The sequence below is a fragment of the Galendromus occidentalis genome, unplaced genomic scaffold, assembly GCF_000255335.2.
Source record: "Galendromus occidentalis unplaced genomic scaffold, Mocc_1.1 scf7180000077427, whole genome shotgun sequence".
NCBI lineage: Eukaryota > Metazoa > Arthropoda > Arachnida > Mesostigmata > Phytoseiidae > Galendromus > Galendromus occidentalis.
The window spans coordinates 533202-558957 of record NW_003805415.1 but is presented as its reverse complement, the minus strand read 5'-3'; the positions used below and the strand labels follow the sequence as shown (position 1 = coordinate 558957).

The following is a 25756-nucleotide window of genomic DNA, read 5'->3' as shown; positions in this document are numbered from 1 at the left end:
TCACACCTGGCGACGATGCTTGCGAGATCTCTTCCTCTTTCTTCGCTTCACCAGCGTGATATCTTTGTTGAATTTCGGGGGAGCGGATTCCGTCTCTCCGTCTGTACTCGAATCGACTTGGAAAGAAAACACCTTCTCCTGTGTGGTTTCAATCTGTTCGGAACAAGCGTAGGCGACCGTCAGATATCCGTTCCATCCGTGTTCACTGGGGAGGATAATAGAGTAACGGAGAATAAAACGTTTTACCTCTTTCTCGAGGACCCGTTCGACGATTTCCACGGTTCGAAATGTGGGACTCGTTCCGTCTTGTGCGAGTTCCTGCGTTTCATGCCGCGAGACGTTTTCACTCACCAATCGCTCGCGTTCCACTCTCGTCTGGGGTCCGCTCGAGACGCAGCGGAGGGAAAGATGAGAGATCTGCGTGGAATTCTCTCTGGTTAAGCATTTTGGATGCTTCCTCATTCAACGAACTCCCGCTCACCGTCCCCCAACTTCACGGTTTGACCGGAATAATGACAGCATATTGACAGCAACGACTCCATCGTGCTCCAAGGAACAGAGCCATCTGGACCAACCGACTCCGACTCCACACGACTCGCAGAGCTGCCCGAGCGAGAAATCGCTCAAACTGAGCAGCTGAAGTCGAATTCGCAGTGTTCGAGATCCTTCGCGATCTGAGCGGTCAGACTGAACGGTCAAGGACATGATTTTCAGCCTTAGCTCGAGGAAAACAAACCTGGTTAGCGGCGGAAGTACCTCTACAATCACATTGCAACTACGAATACTTCGATGTCACATTCCCCGAAGAGCATGCATGGGATGCAGGTGTAGGCTGACGTTCTTCACGAGATCGAGTCTTTTTTCATGATTTTAGAGTTAGGTACATGAAGATCCCTAACTCGGCATGCTCCCAGCAAGGATGACTCGCCTGATCATCAACTCTGAATTTATTTTTGGTTGATCAGTGTTTTTTTTTTTCTCTCAATCACGTTCTCCCAGAAGACGCTGTGTCGGTAGGATAATAATATGCTCTCGTTGTTGAATATAGTTATGTAGCCCATATAATGATGTCTGTGAATTCTATTCGAACATACACGAATCGGGCTCAAGAATACTAACGATTTGCCTGATAACGCCGTTCGCGATGGAATCCACTGGACGTTCAGGAACGACCCATATGGTACATTGATCCACGGGACGAGATCCGCCTTCCGAAAAACAGTAATCGTTTCAGAAAATGGATGAATCGCTGCACTGATTCCAAAGTCCCGATCAGGATCACGACGCGCATGGTGGAGTCTCCGAGCAGCCTCCGTGGGAACATTTCTGCGATCAGGGGCCTTTTTTGCGATCAGGAACTCCCTCGTTCCCAAAACCACATTCTGAACGGTGTGTTTGAAGAACGGGGAGCGTCTCAAGGCTCATCTCACTGGACTCGCTCGAGCTTCAAGATTCAGAGTTTACAAGTTCAATCACCTTTTTTCCCCTGGGTCTTCGTACCAGATCGGGGAAATCAAGCCCGATCCCCAAGGTTCCCGTTTTTTCCGCCAGAAAAGTGTAAACGCGTCACCTTGGTCTGCTCACGCTTGCCCATCGATAATACTGTTTGATTTTTTCAGATCCAGGTCGAGACTCCAGTCTCGGATTCCGCCTCACGTGACATAGAAACATCCGAACCCCGGGAATCTGCGGCGCTTCGGGCGGCAGGACTATTCTCCATCCGTCTCCAAGCGGAGTCTGGGAGATCCTCGGGAGGCCGTCCCCCGCCGGAGCTTTTATGGAGGTCCCCGATGGATAAGCTTCAAGGACCCTTCTCCAAGTACCCTTCACTCCCGGAGTCCATCCGGCGGAACGACGACAAGAGACCTTTTCTCGAATGATCAGCGAGACTCCCGAACCATTTCGCACTTATGAATTCATGCGCTTTCCGCGGTTCAACTGCACGATCATTGAAACCCATGGTATAATTCCGATGTTGTTAAATATTTGTATATTATTGTAGGTAGATGTTCAACAGGACAAAATGCTCGGATCGACTTTCAAAAATAGAGGCCTGATTGGATTTCCATTGAAGTTTACAGATGTACTGACGCCTCGAGCGGGAGTAATCTCGAAACGCGACGAACGTGTTCTGAGAAATCCGATTTGCCCCATTTCGGCCACCGGATCGCTGCTATCTGCTCTCACAAATGACGTCATTTTTTCCCAGACTCACTACGAGAATGCTTTACACTGTCAGCTTTAGATGGTCCTTAGCTATTTCTTTACACTCGGTTCTGATCTCATATATATGTGGGTGATATTTATTTGCTTAATAAAATTAAATCTTTTTATATGATAATTCTATCTCATAGTGTACAGTGAATCCGTGGTCCGGACCCATGTTCGTCAACAAGCCGGAAAACGCTTCGCTAGGCGACTGTGTTTTCGCCTCGTTCACGACTCCGCAGCGGCGAACTGCCACGAGCGGAGATTTCAGATGATTGTGAAGGCCGTTACTTGGAGTCATATTAGACGGATTAACACGATTTTCAGTCAACTTCGAATGGTTCTTTATGATTTCACGACTGATGGATATGAAGCCTCAATTATGCTTCACTCTCGCCCTTGGTGTTTTCATCGTCCCGCTGTAAAATGCTCGAGTTAGTCACGGTCGTTCTCTTTATCTTCATGCCGGGCAATTTCAATACTCGGTGGAAAAAGGGCGATCGCTTCCAGAAGGAGAGACCAGAACCAATGGAACGGAAAGCTCAAAAATGCGAGTTCCTCATGCAACTGGCAGACGGGAGTTTCCGATGACGCGGTTGAGAAGATAGGTCAAACTTACCGATTCAAGCGTTCTCCGATGCACGAGAGAAAGAAACAAGCATGCCAAGCCAACTCCGGGTCCAAGCATTCCACAATCGATAAAAAAACATGCAGCAGGGGTTGGAACGGTCGAGCTATTCCGCTAAGCTGTCCGTAGCAGACCTTGTTCCTTGACATGAACGTGTGCTGCCTTGGCCGTAATAAACGTGTGCATCCATGAACGCATAGAACAATGAGCGCGAGCGTTTCACAAGCGCTCCCACTGCATGAGTTGTCGAATAAAGAGATGATCAATGCTTGCTCTCTATGACGCACGGAGGAAGCGACAGGACTTGCGAAGCTCCACTCACATACGAATGCTGAGAGAACGGATTCAGAGAAACAGCTGAGAAAAGCTTCAAGCCGCGGGCAACTATGTCAGGGAGGACGACGCGAAGCTTGTGGGACGAGGGAGCCGTGGACAAGTCGGAAGAGAAGATTCAATCGCACGAGGCTGCTCGTCGAAGATCGTAAGATGGCTCGCTATGGCATCAGATGCGAACTCGAAAAAGTCTAAGCTTCTAGTTGGCAGAGGAAGACGAGTCAAGACTGTGGGGAGATCTCAAGAGGGGAACGAGACCTACGAATTTTCAGTTTCCATCACATCGGAATTTCACTCTTCGGGGCGAGGGAGTCGGTTGATCGTGGTATCGCGGTAGAGGACTCCTGTTGCGGCGGACATGCACCACACGGCACTCCATGCTCACCGCAGCCGATTTCCGCCTGCCGCGTTTCTTCCGCGACTGGATCAAACTCGTGTGAGGCTCAACTCGATCAAATGCTACTCTATAAGAATATTTACGCCCTCTCATTCCTTTCGTCCACTCCAAAAAAGAACGGAACGTTCCCCAGTTGTTCACCGTGATCCCAATCCGTCAACCCACCAATTTCAAGAAGCCCACGAAAGCAACCGAAATTCCCACCATCACACCCACCAATCACTAAACTGACCGACCGCCCAGTCGATCAAGTCCCAGACCTCAAAAACCCGGATCGTTCATCGACTTACTTGGCTAGGAGTCCGGGCCCTAATCTGAGAATTTATGCTGTCCTGTGACTCGTCGTCGCTTTCCTCGCTCTCGGAAGACTCGGAACAAGAGTCGACATCCGAGTCGGACTCCGACCCAGATGAGGAACTACTAAGGTGGACATGCTCCGCGTGCTCGGCTTGGGGTTCCTAAGTGGAGAAGCGAAGCATGCGGTGGACTAACAACAACAACAACGACGACACTAGGCCGGCCGGGGGGCTGAGACGCGGTCAAACTATAGGCGAGGCGGGCTACAATCATCGATCGAATGAAACTTCAACGCATTCTTCAGTTCCAGAATCCATATCACAAGCTCCGCAAGCTTCTGTCATCGATAGCAGCAAGCTCTCTAAAGATCACTACGGATGGGGGTGGGGGAGGTTTCCGAATGATTGATTATCTTCACTCACCTCAGGGCTGGCATCGTTTGCCGCGTCTCGGGGAGCTTCGTCGGGCTTCACGACACTTTTCCTACTCATGAAAACGGTGGTCGTCTTCGAGCTCAGCACACTGTCTGTACTTCTGTCCAACGGCTTGTCTGTGTCTTCGCTAGCGTTCGTATCGACTAGTCGACCAGCTGCCTTGAGGACCTCCATGACTTTATGCTGTACCTGCTCGCCGCCGGATGGGGTCACTAACACATCATTAGAGATATCCTGAAAACAATCGAAATAGAACGTCAGAGAAGGCGTACGACTGGAACGATTCAACTCTACGTTTTGTCGCCTGATTCGAAAGCCTCGCCCACCTGACATTGGAGAGCGGCACCCGGGAAATTATTGTAACCATCGCATACGACAAACGTGATGGTGCTGCCGGCTGACTTTATGGTTGAGACGGCTTCTTCATGTGAAGTACCAAGCAATGATTGTCCATTGACTTCGACTATGCGCATTCCGACTTTGATGCGATTATCCCGGTGAACGGCGCCTTCGGTGGACACTTTCGACACGAAGACACTTTCGTCTTGAGGATCAAACGGATTGCCGCAGCTCCCGCTGACTCCCGTCCCACCTTTGATGTTCATCCCGAGTTTCTCACCGGGTTTCCGATTAAGGGTTATCTCTTGCCAACCCTGTAGGGAGAATATTTTCTGTCAGAGACGGAACGTGGTCATTGCCGCAATAGGAACATTTGATGATTAGGTGTGAAGAGCTCCGAGGAACTAGTCAGGCTCCGAATCCAGATTGGGATTCCCTCAAGAACGCTCCGTATTCAATCTTCACAACTTTATGAAGTTTGGTGATCACCTTAGGTAGGGTCTCGTGGTATACGTTGAGGACGAGATTTGGACCTGATTGCACCATCAATTGCACCACTTCCTGGTGAGATAAGTCATCGACAGACACTCCGTTGACTTTCTCAAGACGATCGCCAACTCGCAAACGACCGCACTGCGCCGCCAATGACGATGGAACTATCTTCGAGATGTACACTCCGCCTTCACCGGTCCCGAACGGATGGCAGAAATGGTCGCAGCCTCCGACTATGCTCAGACCCAGACTCTGGGTTGGGTTTTCCTTCGTCAGGGTGACGTCTTCGCTAGTTCCTAGAGGAAGGGAATGAAATGAGAGGAATTCGTGCGTCGTATGCCACTGGGAGGAATTGGCGATTCGCATTCTATTAGGACGCTGTGTTCCTCAAAACAAAATTGATGGTTAAATAGGATTCAAGCAGCATCCAAACTTTGGAGAAGAATACCATTCTCAATGGCGAGCTCGGCGGGCACATTATTGGTCGTTCGGGTCATCGTTGTTTCGGTTAGAGTCGTATGGGTAATAACCTCCGTAGTTTTTCCAAGGGTTCGAGGGGGTGCTGGGAATTCGGTGGAGAGCTCCTTGGATTTGTGACCTGCACACGCAGCGAGAGTTCCGGGAGAAGGAGTAGGAACGGGTTAGCATGCGAGGCCGGGTGTCTTCAAATCTACAGTCTACCACGTTTTCATTATCACGCTGGAGACTCTGGGCTCTCAGGAGGACTCCGCCAACAATCAGATCCTCGAGCGAGGTACCGAATGAGCTTCAAATGGATAGACACTACGGGGCGGTAGCCCCTCCTCGATTCGAAAAAATTTCGAAAAGGGGGATAAAACGTTGACCGTTCAGTTCTTTCGGGAAATTCGAAACAATTCGGGAATCGAGCGAGAATTTCGGAGAGACTTCGTGCGCTGGGAGGGCGAAAACTTATAGCTAAAGGAAAAACCGGGCAGCTAAGGTGGGCACGACTGCACGTAATAGAAGCTCTCCGATTCTGAATCTATGGTCTACCCACCAACTGATACTGAGATGTTGGGCTTCGGTGCTATAGGAGGCTTCCCGTTGTTCATTACGAGCGCCTTCGTTGGGGAGAGGGCTCCTGGGGTGGTGGATATCGAGCTTTCCGTCTGCCAATTTCTCAGTCCTTAAAATTAGTACAGCTCCGTTGAGAAATCAAAGGTAATGATGATGATGATCGGAACTTGCGCCTGCGGTTATGATTGGGTTCCATATGAACAGACTCAAGCGAGTTCTTACCCGGCAGTTTGGGCAGGGAAGCCGTGCTTGACCCTCCGAATGATGTGTTAAGCACTGACGAGTTCCCGAGAGAGCTTTGTGTCAAAAGGGGTGCTCTTTTGCGGTACGAACCCATATAGGACGGACGATTCGCCATGTAAGAGCTAGCGCTGTACACTCCAGACGTGTTTACCGAGGCTGGAATGGAAGAGGCTGATAAAAATTACGTGTGGGAAGAGAAGTTCGCCCGGACGCTGAGACTCCCTGTCCACCTCCAATTAGTTTCTTCCAAGCTAGCTATTCGCTTACAGTTTGGATCGACGGGCTCGAGGCGTTCAACGACAACTCTCACAAAGCGATCGAGTCCTGTCAAGCGACGTCGCACCGCTTCCAGATCGAGTCCATCCACGTCGATACCGTTGATGGACACGATGCGATCGCCCTCGCGCAGTTTCCCGTCCCGCCACGCGGAACCTCCTTTCACGATTGAGGAGACGATGTATCCTGAAGGAGGAAGGAGCGGATTATCGGATTATCGAGGATCGAACGGACCACAAGGTTTTTTTTTCCCTGTACCGGGTTGCTATAATTCCGTTCTAGAATCGTCTCCCACCTCGCATCGGTTGTTCCTCGACGTCGAAACCAAGACTGTTCCGATCTCTGATTAGCGTAGTGAAAATGATGTCACTCTTCTCCATCGTTGGCGTGTCCCGTCCGACGCCGAGAACGGGCGTCGATGGCTCGCTACGGGTTCTGGGTGCTGCGACCGGTCTTTCCTGGCCTCCGGGTCTGTCGGTTTTCTGATGTTGCACATTAATTTCGTAAGCGGTGGGTTTCGGCGATGTGATTTCTTGGGTGAGATTTAGGCGTTGCTCGGCGCTCTTCCACTCTTGCGCTGGTGCTTCGGGCGTCGATTCTGAGAACGTGCGGTTGAGAAGCGGCGACCGCGTGTATTCTCTCATCGTGTGCCGTTCGAGATGGTGTCTGTCCTCAGATCTATCATGACGGTCCTCGCCACGATCCATCAGCAACGCGACGTTCTGCTTCGTCTGTTGAGTGGAAGTAACACTGACCACGCTTTCGAAAGTCTCCTCCATGACCGAAGTCGTTTCAGATCGCCACTCCGTCAAGCCGGGAGAGCGTTCTATCCGAAGATTCAACACTGCACCGGCTCTTTTCAGGATGTCCACCTGTTTGGAGGAGAATGAGACAAATAATAAGAATACCGATCCACAAGCGTCCGCTACGTTCAACAAGATACTCCGCGGGTATGCTGCGCCGCGGCCTATGCAGAATCACGCGCAACCTTGGTAACTCGCTCCCAAGCTCGCTTCGCGTAAATTCGAATCGAGCCCAAACCCTATCTGAGCAGAAAGCGTAAACGACCGGAAGCTCTCCGTAGGATTAGGGAAGAAGTGTATCGCGAAGAATCGCGGGGCAGACGACGACAAGCAACGAGCATTAAAGAGGTAAGTTTCGAATAAGCAAAAATTACTCACCGCTTCATTGTGGTCCACGTCGACGAGTGAATTCTCATTGACCATAAGAACTTTGTCGCCAACTCGCAAGCCAGCCAGTTCCGCAGGTCCGCCCGGGGTGACCTGGAATGAGCGAAGAATGGACTTGATTATGGAGTCGACAGAAACGGACGAGGAACCGCCCAGACTCTGCCACGGGAAGGGGTCCGGAGAGGACTTGAGTTCAGTTCTCCCACACGAGCTCGAAATAGCGGTAAAGCGCCACCCTTCCTCCTCATTACAGTATTTAATTGAAACTAATCGATGCTTTTCATTTTGAAGAATACGCTGTCCATCTTAATCGAAGACGAGCGAAATTCCTCTCCCGTTTTCGCTGCGCGATTTTCAGAGAAATTCCACTCGGATGTATTGCCAGTCGGCGATTAGGTGCCTGACTTGAGAGAAATTACCATGATATTTGAAGAAAAATTACCTTTGATATGAAGATGCCTTCATCGTCTCCTCGGAAAGGCGTGGAGTTCCTTCCACCAGCGATGCTCAGCCCGAGACCTTGGGAACTTCTTCGCACCCTCAGCTCGTGCATTTCCACTCCAGCTCCTAGGGAATCGTTGAAAGCAGCGTTTTGGAAGGCAAAACCACCGTCCCCGCCTGAAGAAATGCGGACGGGTTAATACGGTGTCTCCCGGGTGGGGGTAAACGCTTATTCCCTCAAGGCTCCAGCAATGTCGATTCGTTCTTCGAGTCGATTGGCAGTTGTGGAACCAGATCGACACGGCTTGTCCCATCGATAAGCATGGAAACTGTCTCGAGGAGAAATAAACGAACTCGATCACTTACTTAGTGGTGTGTGGTGATTAGATTCGGGTGTGTGTCGATCCCTGGACTCGTTTTGTTGAGCGGCCTGCTCTCTCGCCAGGATCGAAGCCACCTAACAGAAACAAGGGGAGAAACACAAACGAAAACAGTTTAGGACGGCTGGTATATCGACTCTCATTGAGACGTTTTCGCTCGGCGGATTAACATGCTCTCAATGCGACGATTCCACGTGCAGGAACTCAATCCGAACAGAGGCGAAAAGTTCCTTCGAACGCAACCGTTTTCTCGCGCCAGCACGGGGAATTCTTTGAGCAGCGTCGGATAGAGCGGGTAAAACATTAGAGAAACGCTCGTTGCCTACGAGCCGATAGAACAGAAGCCATGTCACGACTCGCTTCGGAAAAATATTCTATCCGAATGCTTTCCACCCGCACTTCGCCAGATACTGGTGATGAGCCTTTCATTCTCTTAGCTTATTGGCGGCGGCAAGTACAACGATCGCATCTTCAGAATCCGAAAGATGATCCTTCACAGACGATCGAAGGTCTTGACAGCCATGCGCGTGGGCGATACCTGCCGTACCGTTTTCTTCCATTTTTTCCACATCACAGTCCTCCGATTTTTCCGCACAAACGACAACAGAAGGAGCGAAAGCAGCAGAACTGCACCTCGGCCGGGACTCTGTCGGCTCTGAGATACTCGCGTTCCTTTGGCTTTCACGACCTGTGTTTCGTGCCTTCATCTTCTTCAAGGTCTTCAATCGTTACGACCTAGTATGCCAGCGAAAAGCCGTTCTCTCTCATCACAGAATCACAACACGCTGAAAATTTCGCGCCGACACCGTCTTCTGCGATTTCCGCTCTTCAGACGAACAAAATCCAATGACGTCCGTGGTCAAGTCACGCGGGTCTCATGACTAGCAACGGTGGAACCGAGCTCGAGCGCATCGGATTCGAGTCGAACGTACGCAAAATACGCTCAATTCGGACTCGGCACCACGGGATACCGGACGGCATTCTCGGAACTCGCAGCTCGGTCCGCGTTCACCGAACGCTTTCTGCCACTCCTCCTTTCGGGGAAATGAATCCCCCGCTTCGCGCTCACGACGAATTGAGGAAAAACACATTGCATACCCTGCACGAGTAAGCAAACGGCAACGGCCGTCTCCTGGGGTCGCATCGCATCTCGACGCCTCCGGGAACGCTTCGAGGAAGAACGTCAGAACGCGTCCACAGACGTCATCTTGCACTGCACGGTCTCATACGATCCGGGAACGATACCAGCCTCTCCCACTGAGCAGCCAGACGGGCTTGGGCCAGCCTGCTCGCTAGCGGGTCTATCGCAATCCACTAAGGAGCGAACAGTCTGGCGGGCAAGTAGTAAGCAGGTAAACTGCCTGCCAGCAAGCCTTCCTCCATCTAAGCAGGCGGACACGCTGTATGTAGGCAGGTAGGTTGCAACGCACACACACACAGCCGGCAAAGGCAGGCAGGTTGGCTGACAGTCAGCTAAGGCACCCTGAGGCGTTACGGCCCTGACAGTTCCGTGTGGGCCGCCGTTCAAACAGTACGGCAGTGATACAGGCAGATCCTCGGTTCGCAGCGATGAGTGACTTGAGACAAGCCAATTCAGGTTCTGGCAAAACGTCGGACCGCAAGACGCGTCCGGGACAGGAACATATCTCGTGTGAACTGGCAGTAGACAATCTGATTCGATGAAGGACGGAATCGCCATACCACATGCCACTGGTGGTCTACGAACATCAACAACGTTGAACTTAGTCCGCCCGTCTGCCCGCCCGCCCGTCCGTCAGTCAGTCACTCGGGCAGTCAGTCCGCCTGCTCGGCAGCCCGTCGGAGGGAGAATATAGGGCAGCGCACTTATACGATTCGTCAACTTCCGATTCGGGTGCGCTCACGGACAGTCGTAGCAGGTTTGACTCCGGAGAGCCTTGACTCACTGAATGGTAGCGCTCATTGAGAACCTGAGCATCGACATCGAAAGAATCAACAGCGGCAACGTACGGCGGAGACCGATCGCTCGCAGTCGCACCGAGACTCGCTTGAGCCAGTCATGAATTAATCAACGCTCACGTACATCCCTCACACGTCACTGAAATCGCCTCATCAAGAATTATTTTCCGGCCTAAGATTTCCCGGAGTCGCAGATTAACGGTGGGCTCGGACGGAGTCTTCTCCTCCTGCTTTCGTGGAACACACAGCAGAGTCTGTATACGAGTTGGATTCATCCGAACACGGCCAAGCGAACAGGTTCTGCGGCGTGAGTGAAAGCGTCGAAGCGCATTCGAAGATCCACAAGGACTCGAAATAGCAGGGTTGCGGGTGCCGGCTCAGAGGTGATTGAGAGTGAAGAGTGTAATCAATTGGTCAGAACAATTTTAAAGGCGCCCCGGACGACGGAGACGGCTTTCGTCCGAATGGGAACGACAGCGTTTAGAATCGAATTTAGACCTTCGCTCCAAACCTCGCTCCGAGTCCCACCGGGACGCGGTGTCACGCCGCTGTGAAGGCCAGGGTCAAGCACAATGGTGCCATGCGGATGATCTGTCTGTTCAATGTGACAAAAAAAAACTCATGACGGACGAATTTCATGCCGCTAGAAACGAACTCAAGAAGGCCTGGAACTGAAGACCGTGCTTCGCGGATGAAGATCGAGAGATGCTGAATTCGAACAAAAGATGAAGTCATACGTATGGGCTCTCCTCTCAATCGAAAGATCTGGAGAGACCTCATACGAAAGCTCTGACAGCGAATCAGGACAACTCAGGAGGCACAGGCGTGGCGAGGTGCAGACAGCGAGCTTGCGAATGCTCACAGACCTTGTCTTTGAGATCGGCGTCCTTAGGTGTCGTCTGTCCCTTACTTTGCTGGGAGACGCGCTTGTTTTTCAAATGATGAGGTGTGTCCCTCCTGTGCAGTTTCAACGCGTCCTTGTCCGGGTTCTCCTCGGGCGACGAATCTACATCTCCAGTGAAGCCCACATGCTTTTGCGTCACCAAACGCAAGCAACGCTATATATGTATCACCGTAATGTTAAACCCTCCTCTAGGGACCTCTTCATGATGATCACCGTAAACTACTACCGAAACGGCTCCCACAGCCGACTCTAAAGCTTTGCCCCTTCCAGAACACTGCGAAAGCAGTCAGAGAAAGCATTCTCATACTCACTTGAGGCCTTTCGTCAGCGGATTCGCTCTCTGATTCATCTTTCTCGTGTCGCTGGTGATCAAAAGTAGTTTGAGCATCTGCGAGAAACAAAAATCCGGATTAGATCGTTCTCTCCTCCGAACCCAATCCGCGACGCCCGGACAATCACTGTAGAGACTTCCGAGGATCATCGGGCCAATAACTCGTGCGGTCCAATTGGCCGAATTGAAAAAAATTTCGATACAGACAATAATTCCGAAGGGAAGACTACGACGATTCCCATCGGGTCGTACAATTACCAATCGAGAGACCTTCGATAGAGGAGGGAATCGGGATGATCTCGTAGACAATAACCTCGGATCGGAGCATTACCTTTGAAACTTTCATTGTCGCTGTTATTGTTGTCATGGTGGATATCGTCCTCATTACTCTCGAGTGAAGCGGTGTTTCCCTCGCGGACTTTACTAATGTACTTTTGGTGACGAGCCCGGAGCTCCTTGGGATGGGGGTGTCGTGACGAACGAACTGCGTCGTCTGCGAAAAATTTTGCGATCGATCACACAGATATATCATCATCGATCAAAGCGATATACGGTGACGAATTGCACTAGAGAGGAGTGCGCAAACAATACGGCACAAGACGAAACTCTCATTTGATAATGCAGAGATTGCACCGTCTCAAGGCAAGCTTGCTGAGGTATAATTATTGATTATATCAGTCATTATTATTTACTTTAGTCGATTCCGGGTTCGAGTCGAAGAACTTGACTTGGCTCTCTCTCTGCGGCTGGTCGTCTGTAGGACTCTTGAGATTATTGTTGGTAATAACGGAGGGATCTAACGGGCCATCGTCTACGTTGTAGTCCTGTTGCGGCAGCAAGAAACACGTCAACACCTGGGAAGAATTTCAATATTAAAAATACTCTTATATTTTTCGCGAATATTAAAAAGGAGAGGGGAATAAGGATGGCATGACTTAGAGGAATCACTCCTGGGAATCTGAGTTTATTTGATTTTTGTGTCTCCCCAGGCATCTGCGTATCCGAGGGCCGCCTCTTGTCCCGAATCGAACAATAGAACTGACCTTTTCCCCAGTTTCTTCATCGACGTCTTGCTGGAATTTAAGCAAAGGTTGACTTTGGTTCTCGGCGAGCCACAGAGCCTTGAGGCGGAGGGAGGCCATTGAGATGGGCAGGTTCTTCAAACGGTTCCCTGGTTTGGAGAGGAAGACTCAATTATTCATTTCATCACATCGGAGTGGTACAGGAAAAGTCCGCGTCATGAAACATCGGCCGGACGCTTGATAATCCGATGGCGCACTCATTTCCCCGAATTAGGAGAAGACTGACGCGGCAAGAGGTGTTTTCTCACCAGAAATGTCCATGACGTGCAGGGACGAGAGGTTTCCGATCTCGAGCGGAAGTTCACTGAGACGGTTCTCCCGCAGAGACAACATGGTCAATTTCTCTAATTTTCCTGGAATCGAAGGTTTTGAATGAGAAGAGGAGAATGAAATCAGAGATCCTGGATAACCACAAGCGTCGCATCTCCGATGGAGGGCTTGTCGAAAGCTTTCAGCACCCGCTGTTATCGAGAATCGTCCCCGCTGCTCCAATGATTATACAAATTATCGCGTGATTTTTTCCCCCTCGGTGGAGCCGAAATTAGGTTGGGGCGGCGGACCCGGGCTCTCTCTATTGGATTCTCGGAGTCGACTGAGTATTTTCAAGTTCTCCCAGGTATCCGCTCTCATCACGGCTCTCATCACGGTGCGCTGCGTGGAGGGAGAACTCACTCAGCGCACGTTTTATTTTAGCAACGCATGAAAACAAGAGCTCCAGAGACCTGCCCAAGTGCCAGACTTGCGGATTAAAATCGCAACTGGGCCGAGCATCTGCATACACTAGGTTATAAATACAAATAGTCTCGTCCGCTCCTGGCACGGAAAACCTATCAGCGTCCTGACCGCCTGGAAGCTCGCCTGCAACCTCCAACAGCCGGTCGAGCCACGGACCACTTCTCCCAATAGATAGCTCCGGTATAGAACATGTTATTTCTGGCCACGGATCCGCCCTCATTGGCTTCAATTAAATGACTCCCTGAATCCCTTCCGCGCTGCTAATCCACGTCGGCACTCCCGAGACCGTTGCCTCTGCTGCGACGACCAGGAATACTACGACTACTTCGGCTCCATCTGACGCGGATCGTGATAAGAAAAGAGCGACGGGAGTAGAGGAAGCTGCTGCACGAACTCATAGAGCATAGAACTCCGGGCTAATGGCCAAGAATCATAGACATCAACGGGAGTTCCAGCCGCGGTGGCGGACAAGGCGAAATTCGACAAATCCGACGAGACATTCCGCGAGGAACGAAAAAAGACCGTGTGAGAGTTCGGTCTCTCTCCATGTGATCCGATTAGTCCCTAATTACCCCTACAGACTGTCGTCACGATCCGTTCTACGTGACGACATCTGGGAGCACCATGGCAGATCTATCCGACATGATTCGTGTAACTGTTCTCTCTTGAACCGAAGGATCAATCCAATGCTACAGCGCTCGGCTGACTGACTGACTGACTGACTAAGTTTATGCTTCGCTAGTCGTTGACGTTCGGTTACAAACAGCTCACCAATGTCGGGAGGAAGCCGTTGTAGAAGGTTGCGGTCGATATTCAGGTTCGTCAGCTTTGTCAAATTGCCGATATCCGGAGGAACTTGGGTCAATTCGTTATCTGTCAGGATGAGTTCCTGGAGGCTTTCGCAATAGCCCAACGAATCCGGTATGTGGGAAATGTGGTTCTGGTCTACCTTCAATATTGTCTGGAACGGGAAGCGACGAAATCGGGTTATAAAATGAGGTCACGACAGAGGATCGAGAACTCGAGGGAATTTCAGCAAGAAGGAGCCCTCGGAGGGAGTTCCATGAAATTCGATATTGCGTGCCGGGGGCAGGTCCTTGCCTGCCAACTTTCATAGATTCTCTATTACGTCGTCGCTCGGGACGCAAGAGCGTTCTTTCGCTTTTAGCGAGCGAGAGAGCGACAATTTTGAGCCGCGGCCAAAAACAAAGCAGGTGTTACAAAATGGATCTCGACAATAGAGTGACAATCAATATGGAGCCGACACCTTTCGGTCTCATTCGATCATTTAGCTGGCGTCGCTTATCGCTGCGACAGAAGCCGTGGTGTTGGTTTCTCGTGCGAGGGGCCGACGGATGAATCTGCTGCTGCTATTGTCAGAGAATCTTCGCGTCACGAGGGATACAATTAGCGCAGAGCATATTTTGCGATAAATCTAGCCTCGTCCCACACGAAACCTTGTGATTTTCGTCTGGGACCGACTGTCGCCCATGACCACCAACACCGTCCGCCGCACAATTGACGCGGAGCCGAGGCGAGCGCCCTTGCGGGCTGGGGCCACAATGTCGAGGATACCGTACTCACCAGCGTCCGGAGCTTTCCTATGTCTTTCGGTAACTTGGTCAGGAGGTTCTGTGAGAGCAAGAGATCCGACAGCGAGCTGAGCTGACAGATCTCGTTGGGCAGGGCTTCGAGACGGCTTTCGCTCACATCGAGACATTTGAGACGGGAGAGTTTTCCGATATCCCCCGGTAAACGGCTCAATGGGTTGCAATCCAGCCAGAGCTCTTCTAGAGATTCCAAGCGCCCAATCACCGGCGACTGTGAATGAATATCGCCATGTCAATCGGAATCTGACGTCCATCAAGACTCGGATTCCAAGGAATCGAATTTCTGAATGCCGTACCGGATACATCCCGGATTGATGCTTACCAACTCCTCAATTTCGTTGCTGCCGAGATCGAGTCTCTCTAGGTGTTTCAACTGACCGAAAGAGTCTGGTAGGTTCTTCAAAGAGTTGTCCCTCAGCTCCAGGATGGTCAATGACGACAACATACCGAAAGCCACGGGCAGAGCTGCCAGAGCTACATCATTGAGGTATAGGGCGTTTAAATTCTTCAGATCTACGAGGAAATCCGGCGTTCGATAGAGACAGTTCTGACTCAGATCTAGCAGTTGGAGATTGCGCAGATGACGGAGTCCTTCGGGGATGTCGCTGATATCTGTAGAAGACGATATGAATTCATTAGAAAACCGTCGACATGTCCACCGGTGCCGGAGATCGCCCCGATTCTCAGAATGGGAAGACGAGGCGAATGCTACGTGGATTCGGGCGAATCCGAGCTGGTTTCTGAGCGATTCCAGTGTGATTCATGAAACTACGATGGACGGGGGGAGTCATGACGGAGACGTATGGCTACAGAAGAAACGAAAAATTCATGATCATGAGCCCGGAACGAGAATGACTTCATTTCGATCCAGTAATACAGAAGAAAGCGTGTCTTCACGTCATGAGAAGAAGCGCAAATCGGAACAGCACGGAGTGCTCGAGCGGCACTCCTCCGTCATGTTTCAGACTTCATTTACGCACAATTCTGTCGATGTGGGCGTTCTGTTAATATTTTGTTCCTCTTATTTATTTTCTCGCGAATACAATTCAGCGGATGCGGCACGCCGCGCCGTACCAGGGACCGATCGCCAGCACGGCCACAAGTGATCCTCGAAAAAACGAGCGTAGGATCCAATGAACTAAGCGTTTGACGGTGGCAGGTCGCTCGGCCGACCAGTTGCCCACCGTTTGGCTTTCGATTTTTAGTTTTCGGCTCGATCTACCACCTCGAGCCTCGACATTGGCTCAGCCTGACTAGAAGAAGACCCCTCCGAAAAAGCCGTGGGTCGTTTTCGTACGGCGTGTTTGTTAATTTCACGCCAATTCTCTTCATTTCTTCCTCCCCAACGGTGAAGAGTCACTAGCACGGACACACAGACGCACAAGGATCACGAATAGATCCTTCTCACGCAACGCTCAATGCCAACGGCAGAACGAAAAAATCTAAATCTTGAATTTCGGGCCATAAACGCGCGGCCCGGCAACATCCGATCCGTCGGGGAGAAACACCGAGGAATACCGATGCGCTCCTCGGGTATGGAGAAGTCGACACAAGATGAATATTCAAATTCGCTTCTGCCAGAGTCTTATATGTCCGGAAGAAGAATACATGACTTTCGAGCGGCAAATACAATCATACGCAAGATTCAGAGCTCGAGGGAATTCGATCCGACGGATGAGTCAGATCGCTCAGTACTCCTAGCGAGCGGGAAAATATATGTCAAAAGATTACGACACCGTCTCAATGCTATTATGATACATAATCGAAGGCTACCGGCTCAACGGAGCAATCTAGCCTCGCAACTCGCAATCAATCGCCGAGAGGCTAATCGAACGCGGAAGTCGGGCTAGGATTCGATGGAGAAAATCTTTTCCGTATATATGCGGGTGATCCTGCATCTAAGGAGTCACCTATATGACGCTACGAGCAACTGTCTATCGTTGGGGACAATCGGATATTCTGCGGGCGTCCGCGCATCATTATCCAGGGAGAAGAGTTGAGATAAATGATGACATCCGATAATGCTATCGGAGGGAGAGCTCCAAATCTTCGCACACACAGAAAGAAGCACACGGACGACTCATATCAGTCAGGAGTATCGCACATTTCTCCCGTGAACTGACCATTCCTCCTGGAAGAGCTGGCTTTCTGGGGTTTCCCCAACATATTCATCCACCAAGGAATCAGTTGAGGAGCAGGAGCGACGCTAAAACCGGTCAGCAACTTTCACCACGAATGAAGTCTAGCAACTTGAACGCACAATGCACTGATCCAGAACGCTCAGTCGGGAACTGAGAGTCCGTGCCGACGTAATAAGCTTCGTACGTTCTTCTTCGATCTCGAAGCTCGACACGGGCGCTCTTCGAACGGACAAGGCACTCGAAATCTTCAAAAAACGATGGGAAATCGGGAGAGCAAGTCCGATTGAAGCTAGGTCATTGATCATCCGTGGCATCGGAGCTCGCAAACGAGGAAGGGCAATGCGACGACGAACAGTCTCTACGCCACTCCGTGTTCGAATGGTTCGAGAAGAGCTTGAAAACATATTCCGCACATCTATACTAATGAGGATTTCCGTACTCGACGCCTCCATTTCGCGTTTGCGACAGTGGTGACAAACTATTCCGCTCACTCCTCGCTCGAGCCAGTTAGCTACTCCACCGACCGACCGGCCGGCAAGCCGGCCAGCCAGCCAGCCAGCCAGCCAGCCAGTCGGTCAGTCATTCCGTCCGAGAGCCAGCCTCCCAGGCTGGCGTCTCGACGAGGCCTCCTCCATGCTGGTTTTCCGTCGCAGTCTCTTAGCACCAGGGAAAATCTCCGTCCACCGAGGCTCATTCCTCAGTTTCATTTCGGGAAGGAGTTCCGCGGATAGCGAAGCAGATGCGAACCTGAGGGTTGGCGTGGCATGCAGCGGACTGCATGGGACACAGAATACCGCTTACGAAAGGAACAATGGAGCAATGTAGGATCGGTCTCTGGAGAGAGAGACGGAGAGAATTGGACGAGGCAAGACCAAAGGTTCTCCCTTTGTATTCATGGAGATTGCTTCTGTCGCTGCGAAGCATCAGCGCGATCCCGTTTGCAGAGCGAAGCACGCATCATATGAGGCATTTCTGTAGCGGGTCGGGAGCGAGCAGAAATACTTTCTGCAATCGTATCTTTCCATAAAGGCTGCCGTAGACCAGTACAGTAGCATTCCTCAGAAATAACCGCTTCTCGGGCGTGGTCTTTATGAGAATTAATGCACAGCTCCCGTTTGACGACAAGTAGAATGTTTCCCCGAGACCAGTGTTCAACAAGCCTTGAAGCATCAAGTGTAATTCATGAATGACCCATCCATCACTTCTTATCCACTGCCGACGTCAAGCTCCTACTTTAATGAATAGCTGTCGCCCTTGTTTTCCTCCTCACACCCCACGGCGGCGTCGTCCGCTGAGTGCACCCTCCGATCCGGAACTTGCTGATTCGGAAGGAGTTGGACTCATGAACAAATTCCACAATATGGTACGGGGGCGGCTGGCATTGTCGTCTGCCGCTGGTCTTAAGATTGCCGCGATAGAAATTCGTCGATTCCGTATTCGGTTTCGATCGTCGCGATGAGTCGAGAAGAGAATCGGTGATCGTGGAAAGTTCACCCAGAACACCGAATTATCGGTAATTCATTCCCTGATGCCATGCCCTCCGGCGAGGTACAGACACCTTAGAACAATGAATGAACGAACGAACCAAGCTTCGATCATTTCCTCTGAGCCATTGAAAGTCAGTTTTGTTGGATGTTTCTGCGTACCGTGCTTCAGTGTTTACACAGCAATCTAACGTAACTGGCATCGCGCGACCTGGTTATCGCGAAGCACCTGCCAGCCACTAAACCAGTCGACTTCACCTTGGCTTCACGAAGTCGTTCCCAACCAAACATAGAATAACGGTATATCACGAGTGCGTCCAGCCAGCTTCCACCATTTCGCTTGTTATCGTCCTCGTCGTCATTATTATAACTCTTTCATCCGCCTAGCCAGCATCGGCGCATCCGATCGACCGAAAGCCCACGTATTGAGAGATTCTCGAAATCGACCCACTGAATAGGCCATAGGCCTCATCGTGATTCAGCAGGGACCCGTGCTTGCGTCTCTCATTCGATAGACCCGAAACGATGCGTTGGAATTTGAATTCGAAACGAGTTCAAAAAGGGACAGCTCATCCGAAGGTGGAATCCTCAAAGCTTCCGGATGAGTACGAAGTTGGAAAGATGACTCGAAGTCCACAACGTGGGACGGGGCCCATTGCGAGATCAAGGCAGACCTGGCTCGCAATGACTGGCTCCAATGAAGCACGAAACCTCTGCGGCCGAACGACTGCACCGACGTTCCTCCCCATGTCCGACATAACGGGAGACAAGCACTGAGATGAGCGCAAACATTGCATCGATTCCACGTCGATGGCGTTCCGGGGATTATGATAAAGAGACGCGGACCGAATAGCGGGCGACTCTACGTGGGATGTTCCTCGGAACCGTGTCCGGGTATTCCCTTCAGCGCAGAGGCAAATTCGGACCTTCAAACGCAGATGTTCTCTCGCATTTCCCCGGAATGCGGGTCCTGTCCGACGGCGTAATCGGACCTATGCGACAGAACACAAACTAGACATACATATCTCGACCTGGAAGGGAGTCGGTGTCAATTTTATTCAAGAGAGATTCCGCAGCGCACGCTTCGACCTCCTACCTGACCGCCTGCTCTCTTACCCGCCCCACCCTGCTCTCCAGATCGATAAGGCCCGGGATCGAAGTTGTTGTTTCGCTAGGAAACAGGAGCATAACACGGGCTCGAGAACCGCTCCCACGAAGCCTCAACAACCGCGAGAGTTCAAACCGGACAAGCATTCCAGAGAGGACCTACTGGAGTACTCCACATCCATGGGAATCCTCGAGCGCCGATATAAGTTCTCTCAGGCGTCGAACCTCCTGATCCAGTCAGATGCCGTCGTATGAAGTCGAGTGAGCTCTCCAATAATGCCGTCGTTCGGAGCAATCTAGAGAGGACCGAGACCCCATAACACCAACGAACTACATGAGTCACGACATCGGTCCGTCGGGTCGCCCGCGCGAAGCAAACTCATTTTCGTTCACGACACCGTCGGCGACCGAAAACTCCGAGCTCCACAGCTAGGCAGCCTGTCTGACGGACGGGAAAGCTGTTTTTCGTCCAACTCGCTCCCAATCCCGCACATGTATTTGCTCTACTGAGGGGGAAACCGGGAAAAGGCAAGCCGAGCCTTGATGTGATCAGCTAACGAACATCGGCTTGTTCGTGGGAGATGACAACATCATTGGACTTCATCGGGTCGCTGCCTGCCTCGACAGCCGAGAATTTCGATACACGTCGAGCAGAGGAATCCCACGTCACCACAAGACCAGCTCGAATGGTAACTTGGACGAAACGAGACTCTGCTAGCTGATGTAGCGCCGGCGCCCGTGCAAGACACCACCCAACTCATCAAGGTCCTCCGTTCGACGGGACTCAGCGAATATAACAACAGTTACGACAAGGGTCCGAGATAGCTCGAACGTTTTGGCTCGAGCGTTGTTTCGCGTGCGCTCGAAGGTCCAGTGAAGGACGTATTCTTTTAAGACGGATTTTAAGGGGCACTGCATCGATTTCACGCTTCTTATATGGCTCTGATTATTTGTCCGACATCGAAGACGGCTCCGTCCCCGGGCGCTCCGCTCCTCGCCTGTCAGGGATTCTAAGGCTCGAGGATCAATTACGCCACGCAGGAGAATCGCAAGACTGCGCATAACGCACTTACATCGCCTGCTTCCGCTGCTCGTCCCGCCTTGGAGCCATCGTCCCGGGGTGGATACTTCCGTTGAGAGCAGTATTCTCAGAGGGTGTTCCAAGCAATGGAGATAAGGGGCTCCACCGTCCTGGAGGTCGGAATTTTCATGAGCCGCTACGAAGAGCAGCCGCTCGATTAATTTTAGGATGTCTCTTTTCTCCTGGTTAGGTCGGTTCAGTCAGCTTGAACGGCAACTACAGTCCAATTAGCTACTCGCGCTTCCAAAGACGGCAGAGGCGTCCGCAGAAAATTCGTACAAATCGAGCAATGATGTCATCATTTTTACTAAATGCTGGGGAGGGGCCCGGGCATCAGTCGTGCCTCGTGCCTCGCGCGGAAGGAGCAACGTGACGGCCAGTAGTCTCATGTCGAGAGTTCCCCCGACCCGGCGTGCAGCGGAGAGCCACTCTATCGTCCGGGAAACACGCAGGAAACTCCTGAGCCACAGACCGATAAACTTCCGAATCGACAGTGACCAGCCCTCCACGTCGATTCCGTCTCGACAGATATCCGAGATGTCGACCGCAAGAATCAATGCATTCACTTGTAAACACTCTCTCGATCGCGCCAGCGGTCGGAAACGTCGACCGACGCTGCTCGACCACTGAGTTCACTCACTCAGCTGAAATCTACGATCTCAGACAATTCTAGAAGAAGCTCATTCTAAGGTCGGATCCTACAAGATTAAGCATGAGAGTCCGCTCGAGACCACTCGACTCCCATTTCTCCACAACAACCTGTAGGGTGTAGGCTTTCCGACGTACTCCGTAACGAGCTGTGGAATTTCGATACTCACCGTTTTTCGAAAGGTCCAGTTCCTGCAGGAGCTGCCAGGCACCGATATCCTGCGGTATTTCCTGGATCTCATTGTCAGAGGCCGTGAAAACACGTAGCTTTTGTAGACGGAATAGGTGCTGCAATTCGAAAATTTACACATGAGACTGAGGAATTTGTGAATGTCGAGCGTCCGGATTGTTTATTCGCTCTGCGAATTCGGTGAGCGAATGATCCTTGTGGATTGTGGATGCCGATGCCTTTCAGACAAGGTTTCGAATTCGTTCAATTTATGCATGCCGAGAAATTCGTCCGTCGAGCTACCGGTCTCAAGGATAGATTCTACTGGGTGAGACCGAGGTCGCGGAACAGACTAGCAATTGAGGACCTTTTGCTTCAGACGAGGAAACCACTCGGATCTGGCACGACCGCCGATAACAATCCAGAGGAAATCGTCCTACGGCAGACGGTCATGTTGATTCTTTGCAGGTTCTTTGTTCCGGCGGAACCCATGAAAGTTTCTAAAATATTTACACGGCACCGACCGCTGTTTCTTTCTGGCGCTGGTTTGCTAGCGGTCCATGGTAGATTCGTACTACGACCGCATAACCATCGAGTGAGCCACACGCTTCGGCACTACTTGGACGTCAGATTCCCCCGAGGTGTAAACCATGGACGACGTTCTGATTACCAGAATGAGATTTAACACCAAGCTCGTCATGTGCTCTGCCATTCATGGCTCCGAGTGGCGGACCATGCGGTTCGCCCCTGACTTTCTCGATTTAGCTTGTTCTATCCGATTTGGTCTGCTCAAGTTTTCGGCGATTTTCGGTCCATCATCAGAATAGGCTCGTAGCGAAGACGGTCAAGGGGAGCAGTTAGAGTCTCAGAACAGCTATTCGTGGGAACGAGGAATTTCAGAGACAAGATCACGGATGTGAGCAGCTCGCATCTCCACGGCGACCGGATCAGTAGATAACATGAGGCGCGATCGAGTGTTCCAGCTTGCGATCGGAATCGAACAATCGCTTCTGCCTTAGGTGAGCCTGTAAGACTAATGCAATGCAAGTCTTTGGCTCCGTCTTCGGGGCGCGGGAGAGGATTCCTAATAACCTCGACCGAACTCCGGAGTTGCGTGAGAAGAAAGCAGGGAGAGCCTGCCCATTCCCGGGGCGAGATTACGGCGATATTCTCGCTAGATGCGTTGCCGTCTCCCCATGAATTGATCCGGGAGCGTTCACAAACTCGGGAACTCTTGCTGAGCTCTGAGATCCATCACTCGTCGAATAATTCTATCCGGACTCGCTCCATTCCACACCAGAGCCGAACCTAATGACTATCAGATGAAGTCAATCCGGTCTCAAACGATTTCTTCCGCCACGTCCCATCAAATTCCCGAGTTCGATAGAGCTCCGGCTTGGCCCTCGCGGTTGAAAAGCTCGATTCACAGCAGAAAATGCGAGAATCTGTCTCCTCCATCGAGAATTTACGCGCCTTCGCTCCGGAATGTGATTGATCGTTTGATAGAGAGAATAAGATTTCGAAGCGTCCGGCCGCTCAGGATAGTCTTTCAGATGCGACAAGATATGATTAGCGGTAGCCACAGGTGTATGAACGAGTTCACAAACACACCGGCTTCACGCCGCGCCGCATCTTAAGTGTTTGTTCAGGCAGAAAACAATGCCGCGAATACAGAACTGGTTCCAGATAAATTTCTCTTTGGCCAGAACAAAGCAGCGGTCGTCGAGACTGGCGTCGCCGCCGCGAGAACCGTGAGCGTCGTCGCCGGCGACTCCGAAGTCAAGACGCCTCACTGACCGTTGTGTCGGTCTTTTTCTTCGTTGGCAAGCATCACCAGCTGCCTGAAACGAATCTGCCGGATCCTATAAGACGAACACTACATGGACCGGAAGAATTCGAGATGGAACAAACTATCTCGACCATCATTGTTCTCGGTGATTGGTGTGAGTTCGCGAGCTAGGAAAGCTGTGAGCCGGTCAGTTTCCCTCCAAGGCCCCTTTCCGGTGAATCATCGTGAACGAATTCCAGCGATCCCACTACATCTTGAATGAGTTACCGATGACATCTCGATGGGATTACCCACAGACCAAGAGGTCTTTTTGTCGAGGAACCAGCGACGATGCTCAGAAACGCATCCTCAATTAATTGAGATCAGGATCACTTCACACACCGAGCAGATGCTTTGTTTCAAGCACTCCTCTCCAAATATATATTTCGATCTGAGAGATTTCCAATCGTCTAAATCAGCCGCTTAGACAGATTCTTCCAGCCCAGAGGAGGACAACTGCTCACTCACTCACGCGCGCTCACACACACACAGCCAGACAGATAGACGAGAACGAGCAAGAAGGAGACACACCCAATCGACCACATGGGAGTTTCTGGCCGGTAATCGTAAGCGCTGTGAGCGTTGAGCGCCTTTATTCATGTACTTCAACAGGTCTCTTCGGAACAGGACCCTTTCGGATTCCTTGTTCCGTTCGCTCGCTTCCGAACGATTCGGGTGATTCACCATCGAGAATACACCGGGATGAAGACCGGACACGCACAGGAACACTGACAGTCGCCACGAACCGCTTTCGAAGCCGAACCCGGCATCCGACACATTATATTTTCCCCACCCACACGTGAAGATCACGATTCCTCTTGAGAGTCCATTCGCGCCTAGGATGATTTCCTCTGACAGAGTCGCTGTGACAGAGTATGTCAAGGTTAAGAATGAGGAAAATCCACAACTCACCTTAGGCAACTCCTTGATGTGATTCGAGTTGAGAGCTAGCTGCTCAAGACTTCTGTAGCGACCGATTTCCTCAGGTACCGCCACGAGATTACTGTGACTCCGATCTACGCGCTCCACACGTCGGTTGGAGCCGCGGAATATGGGCGGCATGCATTTGAACATTTCGATTGTGCTCCGATAGCCGTCAAGTATGCCGTTGTTTCCGGAGGATTGCTTTCTTCGAAATTATTCAGTCGATGATCGGCTGGACAGACGGCAGCAGGTCAGCGCAGCAACGACAACAACAAATCACAACAACATCAGCAACAATAATGATGATGGTGATGATGTCGACGGCGACGACGAGTAGCGTATTTTAACAGCAACAACAATAGCCGACAGCACTGTGAGTTGGGCACCGCCGGATGGATTCCACTAGCAGCACAGCACAGTCCGTTCTAATCCGATCTCGATGCGGAGCACCAACACAACAACAACAAATATTAGTGCTGCTTTTGTTGTTTATTCTTCGGCCGTTGTCACTGCATTCGACGTCGTCGTGACGTTCGATGTGGTTTGCGCTGTCGATGATGACAGCCAGAGAGTCTCCTTTTTGTTGTTGCGGCGTTGGCGGCAGTCGTCACCAATTTGACAGGTAGTTTTTCTGGCTCGATAGCCGGCTCGCTCGCTTGCTATCTAACTTGTTGGTCAGACGGCTGCTAGCTATTGCTGCTTGCGCTACGTCGGTGGTTCCTTGTGCACCAGCAGCAAGTCATGACTCGAAGTCGAGCCGCCACTCTTCCTTCTGATCTCTCTTCTGGCCACTGTTGGCCTGTCAGTCGGTTTCCCGATCGGTCGGTCGTTCGTTCGTTTGTTCACTGGTCCGAGCGTCTGTCAAACGGTGCAGACTCTATGCATACGTCGTCGTCGACGTCGGTCGTCGTCTCGGTCCGAATCCGGATAGGCACTTGCCGACTCGGAGCTTGCCGACTGTCCCGTGGAGAGCGGAGGTGCACGGCAGCGATCGTCAGCCGTCAAACTGTGCACGCTGCTCTGCCGCCACCGCTGCACAAACGCCAACCGTCCAGACCACCGAAAGATGCACCGTCAG

The 25756-nt window shown here is 51.4% G+C and overlaps 1 protein-coding gene across 1 annotated transcript; it reads right to left on the bottom strand.

Moving 5' to 3' along the window:
- On the bottom strand, window positions 1–24828 carry LOC100906844 (protein scribble homolog). Its single transcript, XM_029111243.1, is given in 27 exon segments — window positions 1–153; window positions 247–429; window positions 3857–4024; window positions 4286–4531; window positions 4624–4950; window positions 5126–5424; window positions 5577–5726; window positions 6147–6275; window positions 6389–6565; window positions 6677–6871; window positions 6981–7557; window positions 7867–7968; window positions 8318–8493; window positions 8683–8773; window positions 11501–11665; window positions 11721–11726; window positions 11850–11926; window positions 12201–12338; window positions 12341–12362; window positions 12562–12723; window positions 12913–13040; window positions 13200–13304; window positions 14458–14647; window positions 15271–15507; window positions 15619–15908; window positions 21928–22045; window positions 24667–24828. Coding segments are annotated over 27 exon segments (4773 nt in total).
- Window positions 24829–25756: the final 928 nt, after the last annotated feature.